Here is a 26195-nt window from a genome sequence, read left to right as displayed (position 1 = left end):
GATTTCAGTGCCTTGGTATGATTCACTGGGATTCCAAACACTAATCGATTAAGCATTCAGTTCATCTACTACGCCGAAAGAAATTCTGATTTAACGAACGGATATACCAGAAGGATCGATACGCGCTTATTTGTGCCGCTGCACGGAATCGGACCGCCGTGCAACGCGGTCGCTCGGAACTACTTTTATTCGTGGCCCGTGAAAAAGACACAAGTGCATAACGTTTTGGTAAAGCGAATGCTGCACGAGCGAACGAGATTTTTCCAGCGTTTTTAAGTTCGACTGTTGCGTTCCGACGAGAAGAGCAGCCGGCTGAAAATTCTGCACTAACCTTCGGAACTTTTAACGAGAAGTTATCCAACGGTCCAGCTACCATTAATAAATAACTTCGTCCCCGAAGATCGATCAAGGTCCCAGCCGTTGATGATTCTCAAGCTCGGTAATTAAACATCAATCAAGTGGAAGTGATTAAATATTTGAAGGGGCAAGTCGCGAAATTATTTCCAAGGATGGACGTCAGACGTTCGATCGGCTAGACAAGAGATTCGTAATTTCCTCCTCGGAAGCGGTAGATGATAGAACGGCCGAATGAATAATGGTCGACGCCTGTGACGTCTCGAGCCATGAGCTTGAATGCACGCCGATGCACGTGCATTGCGTTTGCATACGAGTGGGCACATTAATTATACCCACATATTCGGTATATTCGAATGTTTCAATTGTCACGACACCCTATGTCGACGTCTTCCCATTTTTCCTCATATCCCTTCCCTTCCTCCGATCCACTCGATTACTCACTTCTGCGGCCTTTAACGCAAACTTTAAACACGAGAACGAACCAGCAACTAAGGGGTGAAACGAAACACCGTGACCTCGTTGATCCTCACTTATATAATTGCTGTATACTATGCATACGCGCAATCATATCCGATATTAATCAAATTAGAAAATATAGTACTTCGCTATGAACAATTTAGGCCTCCGGGGATAAAAATGGAGACCGATATTTCACCCGCTGAAACGGAAGCCGCCGACAGAATTTCATCAACTACATACTTCAATTACACTCGACTCGTAATTGGACTGTGTTAATATATCGATTGCATTACTGCGTTTGACTGTACCTGTGCACCGTATAGTGACTGACAACGACCTACATGCATCATTCACAGTGACGACAGTGCAGGCCGGTTCGTTAACATTACCGGTAACAATGCCACGTCAAATTGACTGCGTCTCCCACGTTTGTGCGCAGGTTACTGTCACCGGGGACAAGCATTTATCTGACAATTAGATGTAACCGTGGCCAGGGGCATTATAAGCCGCGCCGCGAATTCCGTGATTATCTTAACGAGGGTAATTCGATGGGTTTTACTGTGCGCCCTGTTATACAATGATTCTATGATCCGTTGCTGCATTAATTCCCCGTACTTTGTCTCCTTGCGTAATCAAAATACATCAACGGGCATCAAAGGGCACATTTAGCCCCGAATAATAAGATCAATGAGTACGGGGATCTATTATACAGAGCGTGCACCAAAGCTCCCCCGAAAAGTGACTACAAACGAATATTACAGAACTGAAAAGCAACTGCAAAACAGGCTATTAAATCTTTTCCTGTCGCTTGGATTTTTCCAGCTGATCCCAATCACGCTTCCCAGCACCCCCATAAATCACTTGCCTCCAGAAAGTCTGATCCTTTCTACTTCGTCTACTTCAGCCGCTACATCCATCAATAAAATATCACAGACACTGACTTCTCTTCGCGACCCCGCGTTTTTTCCCCCCTCCTCGATAATTTACCGATCCCTACATCGACGGAAACCTACGGGTCGCCCGCCGGGGCGTACCTACGGAGTAACATCCTGGAAAGGTATATCGATCATAGTCGGCCGCGTGACAGATTGTCCCGGAACACGGGCAACCTGGTTTTTAAAGTAGCGTCGCGACGTCGCGTTACGCGACTCCGCGGCTCCATTACGTTTCTATCCAGCGGCACGTTCGCCGTTGCCGAAAGAAGAACCACAGCCGCCGTACTCCGGATCCGGGGGAATCTCCCGGCGGACGTTCCCGGCTGGCAGGCCTACCTTCTATGCGGGGACGCGCCTGGATCGGGACCGAGATCCCGGGTATGTAATCGCGATCCGTGCTTTTAGAGACGGAGCGTCGACGTGAACGGGTGCATTCCAGATTCGTGCCGCGAGATCGTGGAATTCCCCACGGCGATGCAAATCTTAGATACGTTATCGTACCCGGGACGTGCCTACCCGCAACGGTACCGAGAAACGACCGGGCAATATTCTGCCACCCTCGTCACGGTACACCTCGCCGTGGAGGGCTTATCGTAATTCGAAGCGATTACGCAATACGTCCGGATGTCGTAGCTACCTTCGATCGCTTCATCGCAGCTCCGATAGCGACGCAGGTGGTCGAGGAGGGTTATTAGACTTTTTTGGACGATCGTGAGTGGGAACGAAGGTAATTGGTCCTTGGGGAACATTGAGTAGCGGGAAAAAGTATGTTGCCAAGTGTAGACGTAATTGAGAACTCAATTGCACGTTAGTTACCGGCTGATCGCTCAATCGTCTCAATACGTTTCAAGGTTTAGCTTCGAAGCATTCTGAAGTCTCTGTTAGCGCAGTATCAGAGGATCGTGATTAATCGGCTTAATTGGCGCAAGGGTGGGCAGAAACTGTTAACGCTAAATTTATTTACCCTTCTATCGCGGTATTTCCTCCTCATAGGCAATCCTCTACTTAGCTCTGTTTTCATTTTCAGCAGAATTAAGTACCCGCGAATCATTTACTCCTGTAATATCACTGTTTCCGCGCAAACGGCAAACGCCATCGATCTTTTTACGCGATCGAAACTCGTCGTCAAGAGCATCACAGTGCGCCGGGTTATCGTGTTTGCTCTTCCAAGAATCACGAGCAAGCACTTCCACCGCGAAGCGGTGTGTACGAAGAAGGGCGGAAATGGTAGCGGAACCGCGCCTCTTCCGAGTTTCTTGGATAAACTTTGAAACTGGAGGGCCAGCAGCGCCCGCTTGGGGTCAGCTTAATTAAACCCCGTGAATGTTTTATCCGGCTAGCCGTCGCATTGTTACAAGTTCGCGGATTTATCTGGCCGGTGCGCGCACCGCAAACGGAACAGCTCCTCGCGGCAATTTATCACTTCGGTTGTGATATTAATTGGGATCGTTACGCGTCCAAGTTCCAGCCGTTCTCCGAATTTACGAATTTCTGACGATGTAATTAATGGAATTCGGATTGCCACTAGAGTGGCAACAAATTACCCGATACAAATCGCTAATTTGGGATAACGAAGGGTTCGCCGGTTCCGAACGTATCGCTCTCCCCCCCCCCCAGCGATTTTTCACTTTTCATAGGACCCAGGGAAATTTGTCGAGTCGTTTGTAAAAAAAAATCGCGGCCACTCTCGCCGTATCTGACGAAACAATTCCGCGCGTATAAATCCGAGAGACAAAAACCGCGGCGGTTGGAAACGGCACAGAAAAATCGCTGATGATTCCAGTAGAATTGGCAAGCACTTAGAAACGTTCTATCGACCGCGTCGGGGCGGTACAAGGTGGCTAAAAAGTTCAAGAGAGACGCTCAGGACTTTCCCCCCTTGGGAAAGAAAGTTACGGAAGGCTGCCGGTGAATCGACCGCGAAACTTTTAAAAGGGAGAAACGTGGGAGCCTCGAAATGTTTAAATCACTCGAGAACGTTGCTCATCGCACGCTCGGCAATCGCAGCGTTCGTTAAAGCGATAAAATGCAGAGATCGGTTAATAACTGTGAACAAGCTAAATCAATCTCCTCCCATTTCGAAGAGTTACTAAATTTTACAGCGTGGCGTGCGATGGAAGCCACGGAAACACGAGGGCGAGCGTAATTTCCCAACTTTTACTCTCGTTCTCACGGGGTTTAATTAACGAACCGATTATCGTTCCCGAGCAGCCGCGAGAAGTCAGAGTAATTGGGCGATCAAGAGCGTAGATTAAACAAAAAAAAAAAAATCGTATTTCCAGGAGGGTGTTCCAAATACTCACAGAAACAGGGGCTGTGTGAGGCGTGGTTGCTTCCTGTGTGTGGTGACGTCGACTGGGACTGGGGCTCGACCTCTGGGAACTCTGTCCATGCTGCCAGGAGCCTCCCTTGTTATTGCTGAAAGCAAATTAAAACGATGGATGAGTACATTTTACTTTTGTCCCTGGCAAACTGAATCTTTTTACTGCGGTCGTCCAATCTGTCCTCGATTTTCCTACTGATGCACGTACATCGTACAAGCAAGCCTCTAACTGGCACTGCACAGTGTATACATCCATTGGCACAGATACGAACTGAAATTTTAGAAGCTCCAGACTGATAGGAAACAGCTGTTGACAGGGGAATGCATAGTTGGGATAGGTCAGCAAGGCACCTTCGGTTATTCACGCTTACGCCGAGGCCTCTGACACGGTCACGGCGGAGAACAGTGACTTTCACATTAAGAAGGGGGGAAAAATGATGCCGGCATGCGATTAGATCTCGCCATAAATAATTGTAGGGCTAGACTTGTCATCGTGGCCAAGTAATGGAACGGAGTAATAAATTACGAGGTCGAAGGTCGTTGGACGTGATTTACACGCCCGCTCATCGATAATCGTCCCATGGAGATGTCGATATATTACGCGGGACAATGATCTACGAGGTGATGATCCACGCCCGTGTGATAAAGAACGTCTACTAATCTCTTTGTATAAATCAAGCCCGGAAACATTGTCCGTCGCGTTACGGCGAAGAATTCTCCTTCATCTATACGGAGGATCTCATTTTACCAATCCCACCACAGCGATCTCTACCTAGCAAGAAACGCAGCACGTATGTGTGGATCAATTAAATTGGAACACCCTGAAAACTGTTCGTCTGTTATCAGTAAAGCTTCCCGCGAGTCCTGCAAGCATTAACCAGAGAATTCCTGGGACCCAACATCAAAGACTACTAGCCCCATCGTTTCCCCGTTTTCAAATTAGAAACTCGCTCGTCAAAGGCTCTCGAGCATCTCCTTCGAGCGTCCATCGCTGTCGGACCCGAGGAGGAGGACACGCTTATTGTTTCTAAACCGACAAGTCTCATCCGGGGCCACTCCCAGGCCACGAGAAAGGATCTCTCAGGTTCGTTTCGACCAGCAACCGCGTAGAAAGTGGAATGAATCGATGCACCTCCGTCGCTGGCTCGTGACCCGGCTTTCAGCCGCGGACGACTCGGCTGCCAGTCAAGCTGCCCGCACACCTCCGCCGCGGAGGAACTCTCCTGGCGAAAAACGCCATCCCGTCTCGATGAAAATCATGCTTCGACGTGACACCCGAGACGCGTGCACACGCCGCGCCGCAGTCATTGTGCGCACCTTTCGCTGGGCAACGGATCGGTTCGTTAGTAGCGTCGCGGGTTAGACGATTCATCGTTTATCAAGCGGCGATATCTCCGCGGGCCGATAATGATGTATCGGGTCGCAGTGAAAGCATCGTGGGAATTCATTTGCGCTCGCGTGCGCCCGACGAGCCGGAAGCGTTCGACAGTAAGGTCACGTCAAGGTAATAGGTAGAACGATTAACGCCATTAATGTCCGACTTTATGGGCTTTCCCAGAGCAACGTCACGCAGGCGGATTTCACACGGACACCTTGTTACCCGGGGAGAATTTTTCGCGCGTCTTAGGTGCCGTTTAATTTGCAGCCTGCCATACGTGGGACCCGAAAGGAGGCTCTTCCCCTCGATATGGGATTTCTTTAAACAGCGTGACCCATTTAACGTCGAAACGGCCGAAAGTTCTGGCTTCTCATCCGTGCTACGCGGCTGATACGTACCTGCAGCGGGAGCGGTTTCAAAGAGGAAGCCGAGAATTTCTGTTTCCCGCCGCGCGATTCGGAAATTGAGATATTGAGACGCCGGCAGTGAATCAGAGAAGTACGGGCGCCTAGCTACTCGGCGGGAGTTGCGGCGGATTTCTCGTATGCCGCGCGGTAATCCTGCCGTTATCAAGAGTTTCGTAATCATCCGGCGGCACGACACGCTGCACACGGTATCGCCCCGTTTTCGTGTAGAAAGTGCAAGGAACTCGGTCAATACTTCCAAGGCTGTTGGAAACGAGACAGTTTCCGCGCCGTCACGAAACCGAGCTACGAGCAGAGGCTCCAGATAGATATCGATGGAAGCTACACGAGTTCGTACTTATAATTATCGCGACCGTTCGTTGCTCTCTGTTCCGCACCGCGACGCTCCAATCTTTTCATCGGCACCGTTTGTCCTCCGCTCGATCTGCCGGGCTACGTTGAACTTAAACGCGGGAAGCACGAGTTTGTTGGATTTCGGGGAACGTCAATGCCGTTCGTCCGCTAACCGGGCGATATTTAAGGGAAACATTTTTCGGCCGAGACACCAACGTTATCGGGTGATAAAACTCCGACAATGTCCAATTTCCGCGACTTCTCGTGCGAACACGCTTTTGTCGCGGCCGCAATTAGTTCGAACGCGTTCGTCGGGAGGCGCGATTGCATCCGCGGCAGTTCGGTAGCCGAGAAACTAGATTTATTGAAAAAAAGGGAGAAAGAGAATAAACATACCGATCCGTCGTCGCGAAAGTTTGCCGAATTCCGGCGCTGCGCAACGAGTTACAGGCAATTCGGATAACGTTGATTTATGCAAACGCACTCTGGCCAGCGCGCGCCACCTACGGTATCAGGATTTTTTTATCGCGTTTCCACAAAACTCCCCGCTGTCGCAACTACGTTTCGCCACTGCCCCTTTTCCTCGGCGTGGAAGAGCTCGTTAGTCCGTCTGACGAACGCGATTCCGCGAAATTATTTTATCGTCGGATTCGCCAAACGCGACTGCCGCCCCTCTCCCCAACAGAGGACAGACGGATGAACGAAGGTGGAAAAGGGAATGTCAAATTTGTAGAAGTGCAACCGGAGCACGTGATTACGTAGAAGGGACATTTCGTGAGTTTGCAGATCGAAAATTCCGATAGCTCCGTGCCTGGCCTTTTCGAGGGTTGGTCAGTTTCAGCGGCACAGTTAGAATTTAATCTTAGGTGGAGTGAAGTTGAACGGATCACAATATTTTTAATGCAAATGCAATAAAATTCATTAGGTGATTATAAAAATTTCTTTAAAGAATAAAATCCAGTTTTCTTTTCGAATTAGGTACTTCAGTCGTGGTTACTTTAATCTCATTTTTCCTTTCTGTTTGAGGGGGTGCCAGCCCCTGCCCCTGTAGGTGCGTCACTGCTAAATTTGATCACGATAATGAATCAAACAAAAATACTACTTAAGTAGTTCGTTACTCTGTACCCTCTAGGTTCGCCTTTCAAATGTGTATCTGGTCGTGTAATCACTACCCACGATCAAAGGAACACGTCCCTTATTTATCGAATCGTATGGGTGTTCGCCCCTGTTCCAAGAAAGGGGGTGTGAAATACACAGAGAAGCGCTTGAAACCACGATTACAGATAAAGGATTAAGGGCAAGCGTTAAAAATCGAATTTATTCGAGCCACCCACCCCCCAACCCCTATCAGTGCCCTTACGACTCGTTTTTAGTTGCTTCTTTTTTTCCATCGGCGTCGCAACGGCGCAGCGTGGATAAATCGGCGCGCCGTGGGGCAAATAAACAATCGTATTTATCGTTTCGGGCTCACGTGGGTGTGCTGTTACGAGCAGCGAGAACCGGTCGTAAAAGCTTACCGGTTTCGCAATACGGCTTCCCTCATCCAGCTGCGACCCGCGGCATATGAATGTACCTGCAGTTTTATTTGACTCGGTCAGGAGGCGCACTCGCCGCGACTTAAATTGATTTAAGCTTCGCGCTAACTGCTAGGTATGTAAAAAGTGTCGTCACCGTTACTGCATTGTACCGACGGCAACCGTCACGATGATTTATCGACGATGACGCCGTGAAATCGGTAATTGCGAACTTGGTAGCCGTGGACGTTGCAATGCACCCACCTCTGGCTGTCCACAGAGACGCTCTTTTCTAAAGCAAACATTCCTTGGAACTTTCTCTACGAATCCTACGGTATCTCGGCTTCTCGAAACTCGGAACGCTAAGCAGTAGCGACGGTCTTTCCAGTTGAGAATGAATTGGTGGATGCTGCATTGAAACTTCGACTCGTAGTCAGCAGGCACGTATGGGCCCGGTTATGCGGAAAGCTACCAACCCTCAGAATGACAATGAATTAATTAAACGCGGTATGGATCCCATAATTTTGTGTTCTTTATTTTGGAAAAAATTACTAGCCCATAGAACAACTCTTGAATTATACCAGTATTAAAACTACCAAGCCATGGTTCGATTTTAGGCTTAAAAAACAAAAGCTACAGAAAATTTAAAATAATATTAATTATACTAGGGTAGATGCACCATTTGTGGCCACTTTAAGGTATTGTACCAGTTTCGGCCACTTCTTAAAAAGTATAATATTTTTTCGTGTAAGCAATAAATATAAACTTATATGTCTGGCGGTATACTAAAGAAAATATTTATGATGCGAAATTCTCCACATAACAATGATCTGCGAGCAGTTTAAAAATAAGATAATTATGCACACTGGCCACAAACGGTACACCTACCATACTCACTATTACATAATCCATTAGAAAACATTGTAAAGGAATAACGAGAAATAAAATATACCGAATATAAATTCATCTACTTTTCTTTAACAATTAAAATCTTCAAACTAAATTCACTCAGTTTCAGATAATTGGTAGCTTTCTGCATAACTAGGCCCACATTAATTTCTGCGCTCTGCTTTCACTGTTCGATAACAGTGAAAAATTCAGAAGCTTCTTTAGTGATAAGCTCTCGTGCTCAATTAAGCTGATTAAAGATATTAATTGCAAAACGTAGAGCGTGGCTCGTGGTGTGCGAGGTATCGAGCTCGCTTTTCCTCGCACTTTCAAGGATATGGTTTTCGTAATGCCATCGTTAAGACGGAATTACGATACTTGTTAATTTGTTTCTGTCGGCCTTACCGTTGACTCGCATGGGGTAACATGTTACGGGAACTATCGCCTTAAGAAACTCCTTTGACGTAATACGATTTAACGCGGGAGTATTTAGTAATGATTCATGCTTCCTGACGGCTCTCGCGTAACGCTGACACCCATTCCACCCCGGTTTAGTTAATTTTTATTTAACTACGCAAAATGCCTAACGATCGTTACTCGACAAATAGAACGTGACGCGTATCAGATAATCAAATACGGAATAACAAGCTACGGAACGTGGCCATTAATTTTGCGCAACACGAAAATATGAATTTTCATCACTGTGTTAATATTAATATGCGACCGATTCAAATTAACTCGCGTGATCAGTTTAATATCCACCGGCTACAGGAATAATCTAACCGGTGCACCAGTATTTTGCGCGAATGCTTGATTAACTGCGAGGCCAGTGCTGCACTGCTGATCGAAGAATCGAGAGATCAGCAGTAGAGCACAACCGTATCCCTCCAGACAGACCTTCTCCACGTAGGACGTAGGTGATTTCTGGGCTGCGCTTTACTATCGACACGGGGTCAGATACATAAATCTCGGCCAGCCATGAATCACAGCTCGGAAGTATCGAAAAGATAAAGAAAGAAAAGCGCGATTTTCCCATTTGTTCGATGCCGTGCTGGGATAAAATTAGAATCGACCAGAAGATAACAAGGGACAAGAAACTCGGGAATTTTCAAGCGGTGAGATCATAATACTGTCAACTTCCCTGATTACGGTATCGCGATACCGCGAATTTTTGTATCACCAGAGTATAATATCAACATCTTTCGGATTATGAGATCAGAATGACAACAGACTGAATCAAAGGAAACTGAAGAACCAAGTAAGTGTGACACAGCTTTACGACTCCATAAAAGCAAAGAATTTAATTCAACCTCTTTGCTAAAGACAATAGAACTTCTTTTTTGCTAGAGAACGAGAATTTATGAATAAGACCGAGCCCCCCCCGTGGCCAGGACCACGTGATAACATAGCTGAGATGTGGATACGTGTCCTCCGAGGCTAAATGCGTTCCCGTGAAAGTCGACACGACTCCGTGCAACCAATGACCCTACACGCTGCACGGCTATTGAATTACAATTTACGATATCATCGTCTAATTAATACGATCCTCCTCTTCCCGTTACCCACGGTCCATCACCCCGGTGACTTCTGTCCCGTTTTTTTTTTTTTGTTGCGCAGGGTTTGTCAACAGTTGCTCGAAATGGGTTTGCTCAGTTTTGCATCGAGCGACAGGACCGTGAGAGAATTCTTTTTTGGCGCTGTCAAAGTGGCCACGTGCGCGCACGTTGACGCAACAAACAAAAGAGGGAAAAAGGAGAATTCGAGGGGACTGTCATTTTTAGGGATTTTTCGTAAATGGACTTTTCAATCCGTTTCACGGTTTCGGAGCTTGCGGTACTGGCTTTTCGAAAACAATACGAAGAATGCTTGTTTACTCTGCCCCGCTTCTTTGTTAATGGTTTGGTGAACGTTCGTAATATTCGGTGGAATAGATTCCATTCTGAAAGTTCGAATAGGCGACGGTCTAAAAATTGGATGAGCTTTAAAATTTAGTCAATACGAGTTTGAAGATTCAAGTTGAGTTAGAGAAGCACAGACATAGAAATACTGGATTCACGAAGACGAAAAGCTCCACGAGTATCAAACTGGTTGCATTCTGTAAGTGTTGATGAAGGGCTATACCTGAATTTTAATTTCGCCCCTCAATTCCTTGCTGCAGGTAAATGTAACAGTGCGAGATCCTCAATGGATACTTCTTGGACGTTTCTTTTTGCATTTTGCATATGCACAGTATAAACCAGTTACAGTGGCTCACAGCCATAATCGTGGGCTCTTTAAAATCGCATAATATTTTCAAAATTGGTCCAAACGACTTGAGTTTTTTTGAGAAGCTAGAAGGATTAGTTTGCTAAGTGACATGTTTCATCGTTTAAAAAAAAATGCAATTGATCGGAGTAACAAAAAATAGTAGAGGTCGATATTCAACTTTCTTTTGTGAGCCTGCAATGAAAATTAAAAAAAAAACGGTTGTAGATCGAAGTAAGTTGTATACGTGTCTAAAATTTCATGAAAATCGGTTAAAGTCGCTCTGAGCTATAAACGCTTAAAGATCGCAGAAAAAGGTCGAGAATCGCGGAAATTCCCAAGTTACTCAGAGCAACTTCAACCGATTTTCATGAAATTTAAGACACGTATACAACTTACTTCAATCTACAATCGGGCTTTCTGAATTTTCATTACAGGCTCAAAACAAATGTTGAAAAAACGACCTTTTCTATTTTTTTCTTGCTATTCCGACCAAGTGCATTTTTTTCAAAACGACGAATCCCGTCGCATAGCAAACTAATCCTTCTAGCTTCTAAAAAAACTCAAGTCGTTTGTATTAATTTTAAAAAAGTTATGCGATTTTAAAGAGCGTACGATTATGCCTGCGAGCCACTGTACATGGAGCACGCAGGCATGCAATGCACAGACGAAACACACCCCTTTAATTTCGGGGCCAATCCGCCACCCCGTCGTCCCTGTCTGAAATCTGCTTTTCCCATGAATTTACGATACGTTGCTTCGCATTAAGAAGCAAGGAGGAGCTCCGTATCCTTCGACCTCTAAACAGAGAAAACTGGAAAACAAAGTCGTTTGGAAATTTTAATCGCCAAAGAGACAAAGAAGAAGCTCCCGTTCCATAAAGTCTCCCACGCGCTGTGGAAAAACCTGTAAACTTCTGGAATTTTTAAGGGGGCCGTAAACCCGAAACGTCACTCAAAAACATACGTCTGGATTCCGCGGAATAGGAACGCGCCACTTCATCGACGCACAATTCCAGCGTCGACAGAACGAAAGCGGAGCAGCCGTAAATCGTTCGTGATGAATTTTCGCGCGTAAAGTGCAATCCTATTTGCCAATTCATATTCATGACAGCGCGCTGCAATCATGCACGGCGTGCTTTCAATAATACCCGAACAATCTGACGTTCGAATCAGAAATCTACGCACCAACAATGACACTTAACGAGTCGTTCGCCGTTTTATGCCCGGCAGCCGCGTATATTCCTCCTCGGTCCGCGGATTAATCGCGGGAAAGTGACTTTTACGCGTGTCCCGCGATTATTGTAAGTTGGCAATTTCGACGGCGGTAAAGCGTCATTATGCAAATCCCTCTCGATATTAAGTCCCCGATTAAACGGGTTCGAACGGTCCGAGAAGAACGCAACCCCCCCACCCCGGCCGTTTAAAGCAGGTATTTGCGAGCAATTATGGCGCACAATAAATTCCGCGAACGTAGCGTTCTCTCATTTCTCGGAATGCCTCCGCGATTCCCATGGCCGCGCCGTGAGGAATCCTTCGCCGAAAGTTCGCAAACACCGCGACTCCGTGCAAACACGTGAAGCGATCTCCCGCGAGCAGGTAAAGAATACAGGCTGGAACTGTTCCAAAATCGAGAAAAACACGCGGTAACGCGGTCGCGTTCGGCTCTACCTGGAACCGCGCGCGCGCCCCTATGCTCTTTTTCCATTACCCAGAAAACAGCTGGACCGGGAAATAAACTTTTCGCGATATTCTTGAAATTACTGGCATGCGTGGCGCACGAGCGTTCCGCGGATAAACAAAGTGCCCGCGGCGCGATCGCTGTTGAATATCGCGGGCAAAGCGAGAAGTACAAAATATTATCGCGCGGTGAAATTAAGAAGACAAAGAATCGTTGCGATTCGAAATGGCTGAACGCGTCGATTACAAAGTTCCTTTTCCTGTGTAGTTTCAGGGAGCTTCTGAAAACACGAAATCCAGCAGAAGCAACATATCTCACGTGCTCAGCTTCCAGAAGCCGAATTCACGGGTCCCGCGAACTTTCTAATGATTTCACCGGATTAAGTGCTCGCGCTAAGAAGATTAACAGTTGGAATCGCTCGTTAAACTATGTTCAACGACGTTCGTGTCGCTCCCCGACAAATTGCATTCTTCGCGGCAAATTTCTCGAGGAACTTCGAACGCTGCGCGTGTGTTGTCGTCCAATTTGCAGCCGTAGTCTTGATGCATCAAGAACAGGATGATACTCCCGGATTTCCCACGTGCCGTGATTATGGAATTACAAGTGTTAGATACTTTCTGGACACGCGTGACATCTTTCGAGGTACGGCATAAAATTAACAGCAAATCGCTGAGGAAGTATATCTGGTTTCGCTCCGAATCCTCAATGCTTTACGACCCCTTCGGAAGTTCGTGGAAAAATTCTGGTCCAACGCTGAGAATGAGTTCGATCAAACAAACCGCTGAACCAAGCGCACATAAAAATGATATGCTGCCCCAATTCGTTCCGCGAGGAATCGTTCGCCCGAATTTACACAGCCGCCGAGCTCGTTACTCCGCTCGAGTACGTGGCGGACCGAATTCGAATCAATTCCTGGGAATTTCATTCCCGACGACCCCCAAAAAGACGATCCGGCAGTTCGTTGTCGTCCGCGAGAAGCCCGCCGAATGCAAGGACAGCATTGTTCTTGGACGGTTCGCGGAAACTTTGTAACGCGGTTCATCGTCGAGAACGGCGAGACGCGAAAGGGGAGCGGGTCGAATCGCTGGATATAAACGAAAGATTCTTTGTTGCACAGCGTGGCGAAGTAGAAAGTCGCTCGAAATCGACGATAAAACTGTAACGACATCGGAATAATGAGGATTACGATGAAAGGCAGGCAGCGTCTGAAATTCTTCTGCTCGGAATGAAGATAAACGAGCCTGGATTCGCTTGGGTCAGCTGTGATTCGGATTGGGTTTGCAATCTCATCAAGAGGATTAAATCCTTGAAGCTTTGTAAACACCTCCGGTAAATTGGAGAGCGTCGCGGAGCAGAGGAGTGGAGAATTTGGAGAAAATTTCAGATGCTATCTCGTCATTTTTCTAGCAGGCGCGCCCGAAGCAGGAGCGACGCTCCTCTTGGTTTCCCTCCGTTTCCCGTGGTAGGTCATTGTCAATGAAGAAAAGGGCAACGCGGCGGCGCAATCAGACGTCCACATAAATGGGACCAGGAAGGAAGGAAGGAAGGGCAGGCTCGAAGGAATAACGAAGAAAAATGAGCAGAGAGAGAGGGGCAAGAAGTCGCAACGAACCGAGCGGATTCCAGGGTCCTCGTCGTCGCTCGTAGGGCAAGATACTTTTTTCTAAGGGCACGTTCACACGGAACGTAAGCTCCTTGTACCCAACGCGCGTTCTCACAGTTCTCGGAACGGTCTTGAGAGCACTACAGTGTTGGCTTTGTTTTTACAATAATGTCACGTTGGGGCTGCCGCATTTACTGCTCGCATTGCTTTCGAACGCTGTTAACAAGTTGGAACGTTTCCAACGGGAACTAACTTTAAAAGCTCCGGCTTGAGAAGCCTCGTTTGTGAGCGCTGCACGTTAAAAATCGGAAGATCGAAGCGTTTAAAGACCTCGCGTGCCCCTTTATTTTCGACCTATATTTAGAAGGAAGAATTGCTCGATATCAAGACCCAACGCCGTGATTTCGTGCAATCAAGTATTTCGGAGTCACTAGAGGGACACGTAGGTAGACGAGTATTCAAATCCGGCTCCAGCGGATCTGAAACGTGAGAAATGTCGCTTGGCAAAACGTTCTCGATTTCTAGTCCACTTTATCCCGCCCGGGCTGTAGGCTTTGTACGAAAGTTCCATCTGTAAGTTAAATCAAACCGAAGTTACTTCTTTTCACGGGTGAAATGGAACAAATCTGTTCAACTGGAAAGGATTTAGATCGCAAAGAGATACGTCGAACCAGAGGTTTTCCATCTGCTCCGTTTTTCTTCTTCCCCTTTTTTTTTTTTTTCACTGAACCTGACAGCTTCGAAACCGGTGCAAGTGGATGGCGCCGAGGAGCGGGCGAAATTTAGGGCGGTAAAATTACGTTTATATAAGTAACCTCGAGCGGGGCGATCGAACATCCAGCTATATAAATCCTGTCGCAAGAGGGTAGCCCGTGCGCTCTAATTTCGGATGCACAGAACTGCGCGCGATGGATTACGCAACGGACTCGGTGGGAAACGCTGCTTGGGGCTTAAAATGGTTCGCCATTGACGTTCGAAACAAACAGGTTCCCCGACACAATTGAAACATTCTATATAAACTTACGTAACAATTCACGAGGCAGCTTTTAAATTATCCCGCGAACATTCTCGGCTATCAACGTGTTATTTGCCCGGCGGCAAGTTCAGAATTCCTGTTTTAAAGGATGGCGCAGAAGCGCAGTCGCTTCTTCCTCGTAACTGCGGGCATTAATCTCAATTCTGTGACCTCGACCGCGATGCAAACGATTCCAGGTGATGAAAGGGGTCACGTTTAGCTGCGGGGCTCGACTTATTCTCGATAAATTAAAACCCCTTTCTCTGCAGGCCAATACTGCGTCACAGAGGAGGCGAGAGAGAGAGAGAGGGGGGGCGGTGGGCGAATTTGTAAACTAAACGAAAAAGGGCCGTCGATAAAATCGATAGCTGTTAGCAATTCATTGCGCATACTTAAAAGTCCCTCTGGCGTATCAAAGTTCTGCCAAAGGGGCGTCAATATTGAGTATACGCGGCTCCGAAATAGACGACTACTACTAAAACGCTCGATCTTGGCGTTGCTGTGACCTGGAGGCAGTGTATATTGAGATTCCGCGAGTTACACTAACTAGGATCCTGCATATTGCATCCTAGCATTAATATCTTACATTCCGGGATTCGTCAACATCCGAATCTTGCGACAGGATAGCCGTCCCCGCGAGTAATCATCCTCAGTTCCGATTGATCCCATCACCGAGCCGTTGTTGCGTCGCGAGACGGGGGATCACATCGTTTAATCCACGCGGCTGCAATTAAAAACAACGCGAACGGCCATTATTGGCTCGGAGTGGATACCATCGCCCGGCGAATAGTAATGACAGATACGTGACCGAAATGCCTTCGGCCGCGGCACGTTGGCCAAGCTATTACGAAGGGAAACGGAATACCAAGAGAAGAATCAATGGCTTAACTATGCGAGACGCACGCGCACGTACAATTTATCAGAATGATACGGTACTTTTCGTTGAATACCAACGAGCCGTCTAGTGGCTGGCACGCGCCACAGACCGGACCGGCGATAACGCTAACGAAATCGTCCGTACAGGTCTGCTTTGTCATGGCAATCCAGCGCGGGCATCTATCTCTGTAACACTCCCTTCCGAAGCTAACCGTGCCGTGCCCTTCGTACCAACGGAGAAAATAACATCCATTATGAATGCGCGGCACCGACGCAGAGGTGCAACGTCCCGTAAGCAGCGCTCTTATGCTCGCCTCTCCTCCCGAACGAAGGACCTGCATCGGGGCAATCGTTTCGATCTATCTTCCTTCAAACTTCAATGCATATCAACCGAGGAGCCATCCGGCAAGTTCCCGTGGACGTTTATTTGGACGTTGAACGCGGTGCATGGAAATCTTTTTATCTTTCCGCGTGACCAACGGCGAACGGGTGGCTGCCGCCGCAACCGCGCAGATGAGCCTCCGCTCGGAATTAAATTAATTACACCTGGACAAGCGATAATTCCCCACGATATACCGATTCAAGAAGAATGGACAGGCACAATGTTGCATATTCACCACGGTTACGTGCAGGCACGTCGTACTGGGCGGCAGCTGCTGTCCAACTACCGACGGCTCCACTGGACCGGTTTCTGCACGCGGATGGACATCGGCTGCTCTTCGTACGGGGATGAGCGTATTTATCAGTGGCCGTGATTTATGCTAATTTCAGGGTGCCCCCGATGCAGGGGGGTGATGCATCGCGTGTCAAATTAACCGCGACAAACTCCAGAGATCGAAAGGGGGCCTCTCGGACTTGGTCCCAGGCGATATTACGGTTTTCTTGGGTGAAGCAGGGCTTGGAAGATTCGGAGTAGCAATGGGCACGAAGCGATAAAGATAACGCGGACAGATTGTTCCCTTGGATAATGTCAAAAGGTGGACTTCATACACTTCTAGCTGATTCAGCTCCCTGAAGTACCGCCTCGTGACGAAGTAATAAGAACACAGGGGTCGAGATGGTGGTATTTACCCGGCACAAGTGTATTGCACGCGTGACAGATCCTTTTAGCTAAAGGGGCTGCTAAATGCCCCGTTCGTGTGACTTTTTCAGAGTTTGGAGGGTGGCAGACGCGAGAGGGTGAGGCTCACTGCCCAGGAAACATGTGGCACGCGTGCCTTCCCTCATTAAAGGAACCATAAGCGGATATCAGTGAACAGATTGAGTGTTCCTCATCGAATCAATGCTGGAACGGTTCGAAGGATCTCGATTAAAATCCACCTTCTCTAAACGTCTTTGTTTCGGGGCAGGCTACTTGGAGGCGAACCAGTTTGGCTTTATAGAAACGTATTTACGCTCGTTGGTCCGTGCTCTGCAGCTTCTCGAAGTGAATGCAAAAATCCGCGCTCGAAGCACGGAACATCGAGCCGCATTATATATTATTTCCGGAAGGACATATATCTGCGGAGGTAGTACATAGAACGGCAGCTGGTATGCCACTTAAATCCGCTGCATCTGGACCGGTTTCAGGCGTGCAGCCTAGGGAAGGATGAACGACTCTGCGGAAAGAGGGTGCTTTTATTCTTCGAAAGGAAATATGTGGCACGCGAGTCGTGTGCCACTGGTCTAGACGTGGGTGGATGTACTATTTCTATACACACACGAGTAGCTGCGTTACACGCCAGCGGCTCTCATCCCAAGGAACGTACATTTCATGTAGAACACGAACGTGTTTTCACGTACAATTCAACATGTATAGAACGGCAGCTATGTAAGAGTAGACTTACGCCCCTGCCGGTTTCCGACCAATCAACGGTATATCTCGATATCGACGACTACTCCGTGACCAGTATTCCCATGGCGCACTATGAGAAACCTTGCCTTCGCTCTATGTTCACTTCTGAAATCCTAGGGGACCATTTCGCGTGGATGTGAATCCATTTAATTGATTGTAAGATACTTGTTCCTCTTCCAAGTGCTACGAGATGACTTTCCGAGGAACACCGTACAGGCGAGTTGACGGTAGTTCCTGAAATCTGGTTCCTCGATATAGCTGCAGGGAACTCGACCAAACTCGATAAGGAGTTGCAAGGGTGCGCTGTCTCGAAGTTTGTTTTCTTCGAGTCAATCCGAGACACGACTTATCTGTTCCGCTGGGTACGTTTTCGGATAGACACTGCACCAGTGGGCACTTTCACTACCGTGGGGCATGGGTAGGTTTCTATTTTACTGGAAGATATCAAATCACCTAGACCTAAACGAAGGAAGAGGCCGAATCGTGGCGCACAGCTGTCGCGTGCCCGAAGGAACATCTGCTCCTACCTGCGTCTCCTGACTCCACATGGCCCTCCCGTCTTTTTGCCCTCTCTTCGTGTTATTATTTCGCGGTACCGCCGACGATTTTCCCCCAGAGGCCCGCGGCTCTTTTAACGTTCACCACCTGCCTCCTCCGCTGCGCGGAATTTTATACGCTGGCAAGGTGATATCCCGATTAGATCGATAGTGAAATTCTATGAACCGCGAGACGCCCGTGGCTTCAGCTTCCTCCTTCATTTCCCGCGAATAAGCTTCGGTGCCAACATTGTCAAGAGTCCCGCCAGGTCTTGCCGCCGGATCCTCGCGCGAAAGAGATAAGCAGCGTCTGGGACCGCCGAAACATGGGAAAACTCTTCGCGCCAGCTTTTTCCGCCAAAACACCAGGAACATTTAGAGTCCGCCAAAAGCGAGAGGAACAGGCAACACCACGCCCTCGAGGGACATAAAAGTCTCGAGGCTCCACCAACGCGTCAGACTCCGATCCAGACCGCAGAGCCAGGCACGACCCTCTGTCGCTTCGCATTCCCATTCGCACGTACTTCGTTTCCCAGTGTAACAAAGCCTATCATTTATAATAAAGTACGTTACTTGAGGCACAAGAGCGCACTGCCACGAAACAACGTCGTCGTTAACGAAGCGAATTTCGTTTCATCGCCACTTTAACCGCGATAACGTTTGATAATGTTACGATAACAAGTGCGCGATGCAAACGACAGATACCGGCTGGATGATGGAGGTACCACGTTCTCGAAATTTAAGTTTAGATTACAAGCCTGATGCTTCGAAGGCAGTCATTAGTTGCCATACATTTTGAGCCTGCATACTTGACGAGCTTACAAACTCTCGGGGCTATTTTCAAGAAGTTCCCGAATTTTCCGTGTGCGTCACTTGAACAGGTCTCCGTTGCGCCTGGGATATCTGTTTAATGGGAGTGATTGCGTTATCTCGACTGGATTGAAAATACGTTTCCTCCTTAATGAATGGGAACTTTATAGAAATTATTCGGAGTTCATATTTCTCTGGAAATAGGTCTTGAACGGTGGATGGCAAAGAAGTTAGTTCAGGTGCTAATTTACCGTGCCTCGCTCCCTATATTTGCCCCAATTACACAGCGCTAAGTTGCCGTGCGACAGGTAGAAACGAAAGCGTCTTTCCAGTGCGCAACAGTGCCCTTCGCACGGTGAAAACCGTTGGTGTTCCTAGCAAGTTCGTTATCGCCAAGAGATTGGAGCTAAATCGAGGCATTCGTTTAGGGAATTTCGATAACGCCCGTCCCTCTGATCGCGGCGCGATAGTATCGATTCGGGTTATCTAACAAGGTCACTGAACCTCCTTGACCATTATGGAGGACGTTACGTATCGATTCCTGTTCCCGCGCTGCTTCGCCTACGAGCGATGGAAGTTATCGTAGGCCAAGGATCGATTCCATCGTCCACTGTACAGAATATTACTACCAATCCTCGCAATCGCAGACTATAAACGATCGAACGTTCGGGGGAAGATTAAACTTCAAGCAGAAGAAAGCACGATTTTATATTCCATGCGATTCAATTTCCTGTCGAACGGGATGAAGATGAAGAACGAAGCAAGGATGCAGGTAGAAAAACAGCGTGAACATTTACCCGCACCACTTCGCTTCTCCCATAATTATTTCCCAGCGAAATGGGAATGAGAATCAAGCCCACGCTATAAGAACGTTTGCAAAAGCCCACAATGCTCCCGTTTAATGGGACAGATTGCGCACAGGCAACGGTTAAACGAAATTGCGCATGCTGCGCCTCGATGGCTGGGCTTTTACGTCCAGGCGATATTCGGGGAATTTGCGCCACGGTGTAGGACGAGTCGGTGCAACGAATTTATAAAAAAATATCGCAACATTCGCGACGTAGCCATAAGAATCGGTCAGATTCACTTGAAGCTGATCCTTTTACCGATTCGTACTTAAATGTCACTGAAACTTACCGGAATAAATGTATTCGTTCTCAATTTCTCGCTCGCATGCGCGAGCTTTGGCGATCGAATGGAAATTATGCGCGCAAGTAAATTACCTCGCTCGAACGGCATGAAATTGGACACCGTTCAAACAATAGTAACGTCCAGGCTGATTTGCGCCGATAAAAGGGTCAACGATGATTATTTCAATGACACGGTGCATCAACAACGCGGCCGGCTGCCATTCAGGGGAGAGATTTTTACAGCTCCTTAACCATAGTCCCACATCGCCCTATACGGTTGTGCATCGCGTATTATGCTCGCGAGGCTGTTACGAAGCACGGGTGCAATTTAGGAAATTTAATGATCCTTAATAAGCGCTTCGGAATATTTAAGGAACGCTTTCTTGATTGCGTCTGCTGCGCCTACCTCGGTGCTCGCGCACGATGTTTCTGCATCGTTAGCTTTTAATCTTCCCGTAGAACCGCTGGTCGCCTGGCTAGAAAAACGTGATGAAACGGAACTTATGCTTTCCCGGCCGAACCTACGGATCGCGATACAGATTAAGCCATTAACGTCGTCGCTGAACCATCCACATTGGTTGGCACGCTGCGCCAAACACGTCCAGACGAATCTCGCTTAGGAGACGCTTGTTCGCGAACAAGGAACACTGTAATTATTCCATCCAATCAGGGTTAACCATTTTGATTCTAACATTTCAACACGCTGCATACCCCGGCCGCGGAAATTCTTCACCTTAATCACTGAACGGCTGACTATGGGCGCCTACTGCACGCGTACCACTGTTCGACCGTGTATACACTGTCTACAGTGATGGCTAAAGGAATGTTTAAAAGATGCGCTATGTCAAAGGTACTGTAAATCGATAAAAAGGAACTGTCCGTGCATTTGCGTCTAGGGATTCCTCTGAAGAGCCTCGCGATGCCAACCTCGCGAGTAAAGGGCAATTTAAGCTAATGTCCATGCATTTTCTGCGAAGGGTCGCGTGTCCGTCTGTACGTACGTACATTGGACGCAAACGAAACACCGTCCCACGCACATTTGCGTGAGTTTACTTTGGCATAACGACGGGAGCTATAACTCGGAGGCAGCGCGAGTGCGTTGACTGGCGCGGTTCGAAACGCATTTGCATGGCTAATTCGTCGTAAGAGGGAAATGGCACCGTCGACGTTATCAGGAAGTCGTGCGGATAAAACGGTGCATACAGATTCGCCGGGTCCTCGACGCCGGTCCTTTGCTTCCGAAGCTTCACAAGTGGCATTGCAAAAATTCAGTATCCGAATTTACGGGCGCAAGCTATGTGCTCTCACGGGCTGAATCGCGAACGAAGCTACCATTTTTTTTTTAAAGGAAACTTGAATCACCAAGTCGCTTCGTCTGTGCTCTTAAAAAGACCTTTTTTCCATCGTCCCTCTGAAAGACTTCGATATTGACTCTCGTGGTTAATTAACGTTCTGACTGAGAGTGTCAAAGAGCTTCGTGGAAACTCCGAAGTTGTGCGCCGGCGAACGAAAATGGAGAATCGCGGGAGTTTTGGGAACTCTAGAGTATCCTGGGCAAATATTGAATACGAGCAAGACATCGCGACAGATCCGAAGCGTCTGAAATTCACGCGCACACATCCAGAGTGATAGGGTAACGGATTTTCCATGCCAGAAACGATAGGGAGAGGAGTTAAAAGGGGCACGCGGAGAGAGAACGGGGCAGACAGTTTCACGGTATCAAGCTGAATTTCAGTGGGCTCCTGCTGCATTTTCAGTCCCATTAATTCTGCCGCGCGAATTTCCGGGATAGTTTAATATCGGAAGCGGGACGACTGTTTCGAGTGTTATTGTCTACAAGCGGGTAATTCAGAGCGCAGCGCTTCGTTGGCCTTTATTCCCCCTCTGCTCGGTAGACCTCTGTCCCTGCATCTCAGCAACTTTCATCCCCTTTCTTTCTCCGAACTTCCCCAGAGTTCGGCGAACAAAGCCGCGGAAAATTGTCCTTATTTACCATAATTGCACCGCGACGTCACTTGCATTGCATAAATTCCCTGGAAATTGGGTTACGCTTCGACGTCTCCTCTTTCGATTTCAACCGCGCGGTAGAGCTATGTATTATCGATGTAAATCGAATCGATAGCGCCGTAGAATTTCACATATTCTTGCATCACTGTCCTCTCCAAGCCCCTCAACTTCCATTCGAAACATGATTCGATAATGCTAATAATTTGGTCGGTAATTGAATGAATTAAAAGGAGCAGCAGCCTCTCAACTTTCCGCCAAATTGCGCCCGTAAACCGGCCAACTCGTAACCGGCCTGGACGAAAGAGATAACGAGGCGATAGCGTTTAATATCGCGTTTTTCTCGGCCCCGTCGCCAATTTCTTCGGATTTACGGGTTGGCTTTAGATTAGCCGTTGTACGTGCGCCGATCAGATTTTCCGCTGCTTTGTAAATTTACGTTCTCCGCGGGGCCTGTTACTCGACGATTTCCTAGGTGTACACACGGTGATTCCCGGTGTGCATCAACCCGCGTCCATCTACGCGTGCACCAGATCCGCGCGGAAATTATGGGTTGTTGTAATCTTGGTTAGCTCGACATTGCCCCACGGTGATACGATTATCCTGTCGATGCCGTTCAACCAGCATTCATGCTATTCCGCCTCATTTTCTGTGCAATTATGTTTTCAGGCTATCTATTGCAGCATCTAATGATGTTATACATATAGGTACCTATCGCGGCTCATTATACGGTCCTCCTTTGACGACCGACGGAGACAACCGACCGAAACACATTCGACCGTTCAATGTTTAACAAGCCTAACTCAGCGGGCTGTTGCTTAGTTACCCCCGCTCGAGGAATTAATCTATCCTGTCCCCGGCGCAATTATCCACGTGAATTAATGGCTAAGAGGCATCTGATTTTATGGGAGGATTCGTTAAGACTCCTTAATCCCGCGCAATTAAATTAATCGGGAACGTAGCCACGCGATGCACCAGGAAAGTCGGACACAGCTTCAGCTTCGCGGCAGTTAATTGCTGCTTAACGTCGAACGAAACAATAATTAATGCGTCTTAATCAGGAACGCGGGCATAGAGATCTCTCTCCTTCGAATTAGCTGGCCTGTTTCGCGTATCTTCGAGGATCGTAAACGTCCAATCTCGACATCCTCGTTTCCCTCTTCGCGGGTTATTTCGCGGAGACGGCAAATTTCAGCTTCTTCGCCCGCGCTTGTCGCGGCTCCCCTAAATTCTGCGTCAATATTTGCCTTTTATTCCCCGCCGGGGCGGTGGACGGATTTTAAGCGGGTAATTGACAATCGTGGCTGAATACTGGCAGCAGGCAGGAGACTTGAAACAGACGCTAATGGTTCTACGTGGAAATTCGCGTTCCGTCGAGTGCACAATTCGGATCAACTGGCCATTAATTGCGGGCGCGGCGTCGAATTACCGGGTCTCAATTTTAACGAGAAACGTCGCCGAATTCTAGGGACTTCATCGATATCCTTGGATATTTGCATACGATACTCGTGTGCTGTCACCTAGCCAGTTATTCGTGCATTCGGACTGCTGGAAATCATTAGGAGATTGGCTACTCAAATAACTTTATACGCTCGCGGTGAATGAGGTATTTAATTCACTAAAAGCTCCGGATAGCATGTTACTATTTCCTTAATCCGTATAATGCGGTCCATTACTTGCAATTGCCCAAGAGTACCTACCAATGTTTCAGTTACCGCAACATTTTTCCTCCTACAGCGATATATATATATATATATATATATGCACGATCGCTAGAATGCAAAGCCACACAAAGTTTGCTCGGCGCTAGAAACGGATAATTCAATTTGGATTATCGATTTTTATGACCCGCCACCTTTGCGATACACTTGCATGCCGCACGAAACGCGGCGGGGAAACGCACCTGCCTGAGATACGTACCAATAATAAGCGAGTAAATACTGATTTCGCGGGAATTAGCTCGATCATAGAGTTTCACTTTAACAGTTAAGAGGGCGCGGGCGCCATGGTAACTCGCCTACGAAGAAACAGATGCTGATTTCCCCTTGTCGAACTAGCTCGACCAAACACCAATAAATGAGCGCGCTGCGATAATTGCGAGCGGAATGAAACAGTTAATAACGAAATCCCGGCGGACCGTCGGCTGGGAGCCGCGGAGAAACTTGGGAAACGTAGAAAATTATGCCCCTCTATCGCAATCGTACGGTTTCCACCGGTGCACGCGCAGGGTTAGCGCAAAACGTCGATCATTCGCGTGCACATATGCAAAACCGAATGCCTGAAATGCCAGAAATCGGATTTCTCAAGGCGGCTCGCCTCGGGTTCGTTGGTAAACTTATTAACCGCTGCACCGCGGCCAGGTACACGCGTTATTAAGCACCGGCAGTAATTAACGTAATTACTTTCCGGCCGTTGCATTAGCGGCGCGTACACTACGCTGCAACCAGCCTCGGCAATTACGAATTGCAAACCGTGCGATTTTAGGAATTACTGATAATGAAATACGACAGAGATCGGGGCATTAGTTATTTCGACGGCGTTCTCTTGTTAACGTGGCAATTTTCGAAGGATCGCGTGGAGAAATGCCCGTTTTACGCAGCCTGCTAAATAGAATGGCTTTTACACTGCGTCATAGAGCTCACTGTATCGCAGCGGGATTAAATGCTTCGTTTACTCTTGGCGTTCGGTTTCTTTCACAGTGCACCGTGAACTGCAGGTACCTGTGTGGGATATTCTTCGCATCGTGGTTCGCTGGATAAATTTACTACGACTGTACGTGTCTAGAAGCTAAGAGACAGTCGTCGATAACTTATTTCGAAGCAGCTGCTGGACGTTTCCTCGATTAGCCTTCGCTTGCGCCTCGTCACATCGCGAGGTGACACATTTATTATTCACCTTCTCCTGGTACGTGATGAGGAAGAAGGTTCGTATAATAATTCAGACAGGGAACCCCGTCCCTGCCGGCATGCTAGACAATGTTTTATAAGGTCGAGTCAGAACAAAAGTAATCTTCGTAGAAGTTCCCATGAAGCGAAGTGACGATTTTCAGCACTCTTGCGTTTTACTTCGCGTTTAATTTATGAAGGTAACCTTTAATTACATTACACAAGCTTCGAAGGCGAGCATTTGTCCCCCTGTGCTCGAGGAAGGCTCGGAGGGGGATGGAGAATAAAAGGCTCGCGCAGGCCGATTCGAAAAAGGATGCAGCTACGTCTCGTTGGATGAGACACCAGTTAATATTTCGTAATGTCGGTTGGCTAACGAACGCCATTCACTCGGAGCCCGACAAACGTATCCTGCATCGAATGCAGCCGACTCGTTCCGCGGTGCAATCCGCGGAGGCACTCGTTGCAGCGTGAATGGCGGCACGTGTACCAAGTGCCGCGCTAGAATTAATATGCCGGCGTTTCGTTTGAAGGGGAGAAAATAAAGGAGGAAATAAATTCCGAACGCCAATAGCCTTTTCTCTGGCTCCATCCTTCCTGGAAATTCTTCTTCATTATGCATGAGGAACCGACGGCCCCGGCGTCTCCACAAGAATTCAAATGGCTACATGCACGATACAAGTAATATCGTCGATATTTACTCGTTGAGTGACAGACGGATTATTAAACACAGGATGCCCAGCGATCTCTCCTAGAACCGGAAGAGAGTGGGTAGCTTGTTCGAAAATAAATTCAAGAGGTTTCGGAGTCGAAATGATCGGCGTAGGTAAAAGATTCGTCGATTGTACAGTAGGATGGTTCACGGGGTTCGTGGGATTTTCTTTTTGTATTCTTCGTTGCTCTCTACAAGCCTGTTTTTTTCCTTACACCAAAAGAAGTATGTATAGAAATAAAAAAATATAAAAA

At 47.7% G+C, this 26195-nt stretch overlaps 1 protein-coding gene across 5 annotated transcripts in view; it reads right to left on the bottom strand.

Annotated features, from left to right (window-relative positions):
* Positions 1 to 26195, bottom strand: part of Rhogef3 (Rho guanine nucleotide exchange factor 3) — a 114056-nt gene that overhangs the window by 20475 nt on the left and 67386 nt on the right. For all 5 annotated transcript variants that reach the window (XR_013084720.1, XM_076807295.1, XM_076807296.1 and 2 more), the window contains one exon: positions 4055 to 4169. Coding sequence is in view for 4 of the 5 variants with exons in the window: in XM_076807295.1 (XP_076663410.1) it covers positions 4055 to 4169 (115 nt within the window). In the remaining variant the exon portion in view is untranslated. The remainder of the gene's footprint in view (positions 1 to 4054; positions 4170 to 26195) is intronic.

This window comes from Andrena cerasifolii, chromosome 2 (assembly GCF_050908995.1).
Source record: "Andrena cerasifolii isolate SP2316 chromosome 2, iyAndCera1_principal, whole genome shotgun sequence".
In the NCBI taxonomy this organism is placed as follows: domain Eukaryota; kingdom Metazoa; phylum Arthropoda; class Insecta; order Hymenoptera; family Andrenidae; genus Andrena; species Andrena cerasifolii.
This window is presented reverse-complemented; position numbering and strand designations above follow the sequence as displayed.